General features: G+C 41.0%; 2 protein-coding genes across 2 annotated transcripts in view; one reads left to right on the forward strand and one right to left on the reverse strand.

Moving 5' to 3' along the window:
- The window catches only part of LOC109387754 (basic proline-rich protein-like), a 1,377-nt gene extending 866 nt beyond the window's left edge, over window positions 1-511 (reverse strand). The window contains exon 1 of the mRNA XM_019651858.1: window positions 145-511. Within this exon, the coding sequence (XP_019507403.1) occupies window positions 145-511 (367 nt within the window). The remainder of the gene's footprint in view (window positions 1-144) is intronic.
- The window catches only part of NFYB (nuclear transcription factor Y subunit beta), a 25,767-nt gene that overhangs the window by 422 nt on the left and 15,568 nt on the right, over window positions 1-9,777 (forward strand). Inside the window, exons 2-3 of the mRNA XM_019651859.1 lie at window positions 2,235-2,310; window positions 8,496-8,657. Of these exons, the coding sequence (XP_019507404.1) occupies window positions 2,305-2,310; window positions 8,496-8,657 (168 nt within the window). The 5' untranslated portion in view covers window positions 2,235-2,304. The remainder of the gene's footprint in view (window positions 1-2,234; window positions 2,311-8,495; window positions 8,658-9,777) is intronic.

Below are 9,777 nucleotides of genomic sequence, written 5' to 3' on the forward strand. Positions count from 1 at the left end.
CTCGCCGCCGCTGAGCTCCGGGCCGGAGGCCGAGAAAGGGGCGCCGGGGCACCGTCGGGCCCCCCTCTCGGCGGCGCCCGGACCAGCTCCATTTTGCGTGGGGGGCCGGCCGGGGGGTGGGTGGCGAGGGGATGCAGCTCCAACCCGCGGCCCCGACCCTGCTCCCTCGGTCTGGCCGCAGAGCGGGGGTCTCCGGGGAGCGCCCCCCTTCCGCCCCGCGGGGGCATGGCGGGGCCGGGCCGCTTTGTCTGTCCCGGGAACCCTGGCACCGCCCGGCGGGCGGGCGGCAGGCGTTGGGCGCGGGCCCGGGGCCTGGGCCAGGCGAGTCGGGGGGATGCGCGCCAGGGGCGTCCGTCCGGCACGGGCGGGACTGACAGATCGGCCGGGCCGTGGGGCTGGCGCCAGCCAGCTCGCGCACCTTCGTGGGGAGGAAGCGAGGTCCCTGGGAGGAAGGAGTGGATTTGGTCTCCCCGCAGTCTGGTTTACACGTAAAGAAAAAGAATGCAGCCATCTGGCCGCTTGCGGTCCCTGGACTTGCCCCGAAGGTGGGAAAGGAAGCCTTTCGGATTGGACTAAGGTTTAATCTTGGGTGGGAGGCGGGGAGGATATTCCGGGCCTCAGGAGCAGCAAGCAGTCTGCGAGAACAAAGAATTACAGAGCACCCACAAGTCGTGATCTCCCCCAAAGTACTGTAACAAGATAAATTTAAACAAGCTCAGGTAGCATACGACCTTTCAAAAAAACAGCATCCCACTGTACGTCATGGACTTCACAGCTCCGTGGTTCATGCCACGAATCACTGGGGTGGTTTGGACTCTCAGTATGCAAACTAATCAGCAACATAAAGTGATGAGGTAAACCAATCAATATAAGTGACATTAATAAATAGGGCTTTTATTTGTCGAGTATTGAAAGTTTAATCAGAATTCCTTAAAAGGCAATTATTTCTTCTCCCCACTGCTCTTGTAGCTTAATTTAAGGATTATTATTGATGCAAAACTCTGGCTGGTGGGGAAGAATGGAGGGTGGAGGAAGGGTCTGCTGCATTTCTTGGATACAGATTTGTATCTCTTGAAACGTTAAACATGTATGGATTCCCTTGAGCTTTCACATGTATCATAACCTGCCTTTAAGAAAATACATACCATATGAGGTGATAGTGTTTTTCTTTAATATACTGAATCTAAAGAACTATTTGGGTGAGTGAGTGTGGTGAGATGTGACCCTCCCCCTCCCCCAAACAAAAAACATTATATATATATATACACAGCTCATAAGTATTCTGAGCAATTTGTTTTTTTCAAAGACACCCTTGACAACACGGCTATAAGGAAGGAATTTGGACAATATTTGAAAAGAAATTAGAAATTGCTTTTACAATCATAGCAGGCAATGTAAGCCTGCCTTTGCTGCCTCCGCCCTTGAAGTGGCTTTTTAAAAATTCAAATCAGTGGCTACAATTTTTCTGCTGTTTCCTAGATTTCATGCTGGAATGCACGTGTGTATTTTTTCTTTCCTTAAAAATAACAGTGAAAGGATGTTTTTTGGACACCCCCCCCCTTAATTGTTTTCACTTGAAAAAAGGAAAAGAACAAATGAGAAGTGGAAATTGTAATTGATACCAATTTATTCAGCTATGTACAGTGAGAATGAAGAGCTACTGACTGTAGTTTTAGTCCAAAATGGTGGTGTTTTAAAATTATAAATAGAGGTCTTAGTTGTTTGTGTTTGTTAGTCTGTGTATGTTCTCCGGGATATTTCATTTAAAAGCATTATATTCTGAGATAAATTTTTCTCTTTTGAGGTTTTGGACCCCTGGATCTCACTCTAAAACATTAAGAAAACCATCCCCCCAAAATTCAGTTAATAAGTGGGGTGTTTGTGTCTTGTGTTAATATTTTAAGTAGTAGAGATGTGTAATTTTTGGTCTCTTGCATATTATATAATTTGGTGTGTTGTAATGAATATTTATGGGGAGCATGACTAACTTCAGGGTTATGTTGGAAAAGCATTCCCCCTACCCTCCACAATGGAATCAACTTTTTAGAGTTCAGTTCTCCAAAATAAACCTTCCCATTTAACAGTTACTGGGTGCCTGCTTTTTGCACCATTTTATACCATGCACCCCATTGAATAAGAATAGTAGGTAAAATTATATGTGCCTTTTAAAATTTTACTAGGAAGTAAGCCTGTAGGCTATACATTTTTACTACTAATAGATGTTTATCTTCTAGGTTGAAATTGGGCAACGATTAGACACCATTTTAGACGGGTGTTCTTGAACGCCACTGACAACAGTATTTCATGACCGTAAGTATGTTTTACCATTTTTGGTTGTTAATTATATGTGCACAGTAATTAGCTGGAAACAAAATTATAACTGAGTTATATTGGAGATTCCTGATAGAATGAATGCCTTTCAAGTCTAGACAGACAGTACCTATACTCATTCCAAATGCTTCCTTCTTTTTAGTGGCTTGCATGTAGTGTTCCCTGAGGGCCCCTAAGTACTGTCAAAGCTACAGGGTAAAGCCTGTTCCAGCTCTTAAGAGCCTTTCTGTTTATCTGGTAGGACTTGAGTCTAATTGAATACTTAACGGACGGTTATGTGCAGAATAGAAAATGGTGGTTCTAAGGATAGTAGCACAAGTGAGAAGAAGAGGTGTGGAAGGCCCAGGTAGTTGGGGATGTCATGGAGCAAGCCTGTAGGCCTCCAGCTGAACCTTGAAGGATGATGGCATTTAGATAGATGGAAGATGTGGCCAAATGCGAAAGCCTGAAGGCAGGGATGAGTGACTTACATTTAGAGGATGGGAAGTAGATCTTCCTGGTCCCAGTGGGGATTTCATAGGATAATCTAGTGAACAGATACCACTTGGTCCCTTTGGATACTCAGTTCTATATCTGCTACTCTATCTGCGATGTCAGGCATGTGACAACTTCCTTGAGCCCTGATTGCCTCACTGCTAAAATAAAAACTGTACCCGGTGATCCCTAAGTAAGGCACATGCTAGCACTGAGATTTTATTACCCTTAAGAGAGAGTTGAAAACAAGATTAGTTAGGTTAAGTGGGGGATCCACTCTTGTAAAGCCATGAAAACTTGTTTGGATTTGAAGACGTTTTTAGAACCCATTATAGGTGTAAGAGCTGTAAATGTGTTTTAGTGAGATTACTCTTAAAACAGTATGTACTCAGGTAGGTTGGGTAGTAATGCAGTGAAAATAGAAAAGGAAGGGCATATCCAGAAGATATTTTAAAAGAGGTAACAGATTAGGTAGATCTTGGAGGAGATGGAAGAACTTAAGACAACACTGGTATAATTGGCCTGGAAGTGTGGAAGGATGGTATTATTAATAGGATTGCAATAGTTGTAAAGGAGATCAAGGAGCTCACATCCATTATCTTGTTGGAGCGGATGGGGAAGGTGAGTTTCATTTTCAGGTATCTTAAGTTTGCAATGATAGGCTATCAGACACATTCTACAGGCATAGCTTGTTGAGTAGCAGGCAGGATATGGTTATAGAGTTAGGATTTATGAGAAGTGATATTTAATGAATTCATTAAGAAAGGAAGGTAAGAAAGAGAATATGATAACCTCAAATAAAAATAACAATTAGGAGGTGGAGAGGAAAGAATAAACCAGGAAGAATATTACTTTAGAAATCAAGGGAGAAGAGAGCTCCAAGCATTAATGAGGGGTTGGCCATGGCCAGCACTATACAGATAGTCAAGTAGGCTGAAAGTAAGGTCATTGGCAACTTCTAAGAGTGGTTTCAGTGTCATGTGGCAGTGGGGAAAGCACATGCCAAGGAATTTAAATAGGAAGGAAGAGATGTGTAAGGACTGTCGGGGTGAGAATGAGGCTAGACAAGGGTGTGGAATAGAATTAAGGCTTTATATGTGTTTCTGTGTGCTTCGTGAGAGAGTCTAAGCGTGTTCAAGGAAGAGGGAAGAAGCAGGTAAAGAGGACTGAAGACACCTCAGAGAGCAGGAATCTTTGTATTTCTGGTCCTCAAAGAGATAAAAAGGAATGTGATCCACAGAACAGGTAAAGGGGTTATGTGCGAGAGAAAACTTTTTGCCTGCCAAGAGTGACAGTGATGAGAACTGTGTTTGAAGGGACAGGAATCACGCGAGGTTACATTGTTGAGTTCTTACTGTGTATCACGCTCTTTGCGGAGCGCTTCTTGCAACTCGCTTCACTTCTCACAGCTTCCCCACGTTAACAATGGGGACGCTGCAGCACAGCGAGGATGGTAAGCATGACACACAGCTAGGAAGTGGGAGCCAGCCTCCCCTCTCCGCGGCCTGTCCTAAAGGCCAGCTCGCCATCGTTGCCTGCTGGTAAGGGGAATCTGAAACCAGGTGCATCTCTTACGGTTTAATTATCGTGCTTGTTTGAGAACCAACTTTAAATGTTTTCAGTATGCAGTCAGTAGACTTACATCAGTAGAATTGAGAAGGGGCAAATTAAAGATTTATGCTCCAGGTCTGTGGGAAAAACTGTCAAGAACAAATACTGTCAAGTACTTGGCATCTGAGGCTCTGGATTTCAGTCGCATTTACTATGTCACCTTTGGCAAGGCAGCCTCATACAACCTCAATTTTCTCATCTTCACAAGGTCGTGAACATTGCGTGAGAATTAAGAAAGTGTTCAATACGTGTTAAACATATTAAAGAGGGCACTCTTGACTGCATTTGTACAACAAATTATTAGTACAGTTTAAATACCGCTACAGAAAAAATATATAGAATAAAAATTTATTAGCTTAGCCAGCTGACGGTTAATTTCATATATTTTAGAGAGCAGTATTTTCACCTAAATAATTAGAATAATCAATGAAATTAATTTACTGGGATTTACCCACTTTGTCCATATTTATCATTTCCCTCGAATCTAATGATTCGTCATTTTATCCATTCTGTTGTCATTATCCTTACATGCTCTTTCCTCTTTGTGGTCTGGATGAAATCCAGTACTTTAGCTTCTCTGTTCTTATACCAGATCTGGACGTGTCACAATGGACATATTGGTACTACTACACATTCATGATCACCAGCTTCAACCAGGCCCAACACTCCATGCCCTTCCTTTCCCATTCTCTGCAGTGACGGCCATCTGTCTACGCAGCTGTAAGAATCCCAGCGTTATCCTTGGTCCCTCCTCCAGCTCTTGTTCAGTCAGTTACCAAGTCTTGATTTTACCTACTAGTAAAATCGCTCCAGCCTCTTGGTTCTGTGGATCTCCAGTGCTGTTGTCCTGGGCCAGATACTGGGAGTGACCATCATCTTGCCTGAATTCATGCCCTGACTGCAGCATTATCGTCCTCACTGGTCTTTCAGCACCATTCTTCTCCCCTCCAGTTCATTTTCTACACTGGACTGCAGTCAGAGTGATCTTTTAAGAAAGATATCTTATTTGCCTTCTTTGCTAAAACTGTCCTTTGATTTGCTCTTGTTCACAGGCACCTCTTGGGCCCTACTTAGCTTGTTCCAATCCACCAGTACTGTGTTCCTCTATGTCCTTTGCCTGGAATATTCTTTTCCCATCTTTCTTTGCCGTACTGATTTCTGTTCATCTTTCAGCCTCAGTTTAAATATTATTTCCTAAGACAATCTTCTTGACTTAGACTAGTGAGGTCCCTTTTGGAATAAACTCTCCAAGCATGTACCAAAACATCTTTGTTTTTCTTAGCACTTGGCACTTAACAATTAGTTAATTATTTATAATTATTTAATCGCTATATATAACATTTACAGAGCACTCCTATGGTACTATGCTACCTTCACATGGTAAGTCTTCTTCTCATCTTACTTGCTGAAGGTCTCATGCTAGTAAGTAGCAGGGAATTCAAACCAGGTGATCAGTACTCCTTGGAAGTACTAATAGGCGTGCTCCCCACCCTTTCCCATGCCCCCATTTATGTAACATTTGTCTTCTATGCATGATGAGGACAGTCTAGTCTGTGTTGTTGACTGCTTCGTCACGAGCACACAGCACGGACCTGGGAAGTACTGTTTACTTGGTAAATACTTGTTGACTGGCTTACTTACAACCTATAATCTATTTTTATAAGATGTTGTAGACCTAGAAAAAAACACCCTTTGTGTTGTATCTAGCAAGTTTTCCCCTTCATTCCTTATATATGGGTAGCATATTGTAAGCATCAAAGATGAGGTTAATTTGTTGAATGGAAGATGCTCAGTGCCTTGAGGATTCAAAGAAGGGAACACTAATTTTCGGCTTGCAGAATGGAGTAAATCCAAAAGATTTCAGGAGGACGGGGGAACACTGGGTTTAAAGTAGGGGCACACATTTTAATAGTAGAAAGATAGAGGAGAGGAAGACAAAAGGTTTGGTGAAATGACAGAAAAGCTAAAAAGCTAAGCAGATGATGGTGCAGCGGCTTATCTTCAGAGGGAGGATGATATCTGACATCTCCTGAGCATGAGCCAAACACTGTGCTTGGCAGGTTTCAATTTGTTTAATTGTGACAACTCTATGAAATACTTTTGGAAATATTTCTTAGAAGACAGGTTAGGTGCTAATGCTGTTAATCCAAATGATAATCTTGCTGCTCATTCCAGTGCATGACAAGATAATGTGATTTGAACATTATGCCTTTAATACTTTTTTAATGTTACGTTTATAAATTAATTAAACTCCCAGATCCTGGTTATTTGAACAGTGTCCTATTTTAAAAGGCTCATTGTATCCTGTGGACATTCATTTTGGAAAGAATTTCCGTTACTGTGTTTTTCTTCTCCTCCCTTCAAAAAAATGTTTGTTTGCACTTGAATGTTCTGAAACAACCACTTTGGTCCTGTCTCCTGCACGCTGATCTCCCCTAGGGCATTGTAAAAAAAACAAGGAGTCATATCACAGCTATACTAATTGAGCTCTTTTTTTATAGCTACTAAATCCATCATCATACCTGCCTGTTAAAGACTACTCTGCTAGTATCTTGTTTGCAATTTGGGGTCAAAACAGCATTTTTTATTTGGGTAATGTTCACATTCATTTATATTCGCTGTTTAAGATGGGGAAGGTGATATTATTTCCATTTTATAGAAATAACTTTTAACCAGTAAGGATGCTTGTGTTCAAGGATCAGCAGGAAGAGTCAGTCAGAGCTCACTGACTGTTTTTACCTGCTCTTAGAGGCCACTAATAGCTAGGTACCCTGTGCTATCACACATTATTAAAGGTACGTGAATTTTGTTCTTTAACCCCTAAAACCACTATGTAAATTATGGAAAGGTATCTGTATCTACAGTTAAATTAGGTACCACACAGTCAACATATGCATCAAAGAAATGCCATGTTGTTGAAGACTTGGAAACCAGTTTGATATTTTAGTAGTAGATAAAAATCCAACAGAGATGGAAAAGAAGATGTGTTACACAAGGACTCAAATACTGCAATTAATAGCCTTAAGTTTGTGCTGGGTCCTGGGCCTCGATGAACATTCAGGATCAAGTGTCTCTTGATTTGGCCTGAAAACATGTATAAATTACACTTAATTTTTGCTACACTGTTTATTCAGATAATGCATCTACATTTTTCTACCCACAACTTGCCAGACTCTTATTGTTTTGCAAAGTGGAAAGACTTCCAGGATTTGCCATGTTGGTGGAATGGAATGTAGCCAGTTTAGGGCTTATGGTTCGTTTTTTTCCAGATTTTCCCCTTAGAATTTTTATAGTTCTGAGCAAAATTAATTAAGCAGACTTCTTTTCAAACAGTCATTTTAACTCTCTTGTCTGTGGTTATAATTTCCCTATCCTTATATGCAGATCTCCAGTCTCCTTTTTTCTTTAAAAAATCAAAAATTTGAGGGTTGGGGGAAGAGAAAACTCACCTTTGGCTAGATTTGGAGGTTGATGGGCTTGTTCAAAATACGGGTGTACTTTTTGGGTTACATAGGTACAGATTGTATAAGGAATCCATATGCTTCTAGCACCAAACAACAGTTTGAACCAAGACATTGTTTACTGTGGAACTTCATTCAGTGAGACCACAAAGAAAGAAAGCCTGCAGCAAGAACAAAAGAGGTTACCTAGGAATGGCAGGCTTTAGCAGAAGAGCTGGAAGTGATGGATCTAGGTGACTTACAAGAGACTACTAAGCTGATTTTGGTTTTGCTTGTCATTCCAGGGATAAGTTAGGTTGATAAGTCAGGGATGCCTCTACCATATTTGAGGATTATGCACTTGAAAAGAAAGGTGTGTGTTGTAGCTTCATTTCCTTGTTTTGTTTCCCGGTTGGTCTTATGCTTAACATTTATGGAGGATGGAGAGGAGACTCTTGGATAGTTGACAAATTATCAAAAGGTTTCCAAATCAAGAAATATAAATGTTTTCTTTTAGTAAGCTTAAGCTATGAAAAATGTAATTGACAACCTATGACAGGTTATGAGCACTGAATCTATTATTTATTTTTTTTAGACAAGTTTTATTGAAGAGTATTGAAAAACTTTTTTTCCTCCTAGATGGATGGTGACAGTTCTACGACAGATGCTTCTCAACTAGGAATTTCTGCAGACTATATTGGTGGAAGTCATTATGTTATACAGCCTCATGATGGTAAGAAAGCCACAATTAGAAACAAATTCACAGGTCGGAACAAATTAGAAAGTGGAACTTTTATTAATGTGATGTTCTAGGTTACTTTTCTTTTTACAGGAAAATTAGCAATCTTGCATCACAGTTCAGTGAAAGTCTAAAAAGGTGTACCATGCTATTTTAATTAGAAATAGTCTTCAAAAGAGTGATGAGTTCTAGAAAAGAATTCTATAAAAGTATACCTCTTTAAAACAGGTACAGTTTCTTTAAAAATTTGTTATTGATTTCCTATTTGAGTATTTGGAAAATTCTTATTCAATTGATACAGTAAATAAAATAGTTCTTTGGAGGGTGAGTTATTAACTATTATACTTCTAGTACTTATGAACAGATTTATTTTTGTTTTTCATTCAATACTAAGTTTGAACTATGTCAGGTATTAGAATGGCAGTATTATGCTGGCCTATCAGAAATAATTTACTTTTGTGGCATTCTGATTTGTTAGATTAAAAAACATTAAGATATATTTTTGTAGAAGGCAAGTGGAGAAACTACCGTATTACCCCATGTATAAGACACACCTTAATTTTGAGGCCCGAAATTTGAAAAAAAAATGTATAACATAAAGTTATTGAACTCAAGTTTTATTCATAAAATTCATATAACTCCTCATCGCTGTCAAAACTCCCAACCATTAGCTTGTCCTCATCTGTGTCTGATAATGAATCACTGTCTTCACATATTGCTTCGTCTTCAGTTCCATCTATGGCATTTGAAATCTACAACCACTGTATAAGACGCACCCCGTTTTTAGACACCCTCCCCCCCTGTTTTTTTTTATAGCTGAGCCATCCTGCCACCTGTTGGCAGCTCAGCAGCAGCACAGCTCGGGCCATGAATCGAACCAGTGACCCTGTTGCTCAGAGTTCACACTCTTGAGTGAGCTTTTTTTTTTTTTTTTTAAAGATTTTTATTGGGTAATTGGGGGGAGGGGAACAGTGCTGGGGAATTGGGGCAAGGCAGATCAGTCGCCGGCTTCTGGACGGCTGCTCACTGCGGCTGCTGGCTACACACGGTAGCCCATGGCAACCCACTGCCACAGAGGCTGCAGCACACGCCGTCGCCGGCGACTCACGGCAGCCCAGCTCCAGGTTGAGCTGTTGTTCAGCATCTTAGCTGTGGAGGGCAGTGTCACTGGCCCTCATATGT

The sequence above is a fragment of the Hipposideros armiger genome, unplaced genomic scaffold, assembly GCF_001890085.2.
Source record: "Hipposideros armiger isolate ML-2016 unplaced genomic scaffold, ASM189008v1 scaffold_168, whole genome shotgun sequence".
Classification (NCBI taxonomy): domain Eukaryota; kingdom Metazoa; phylum Chordata; class Mammalia; order Chiroptera; family Hipposideridae; genus Hipposideros; species Hipposideros armiger.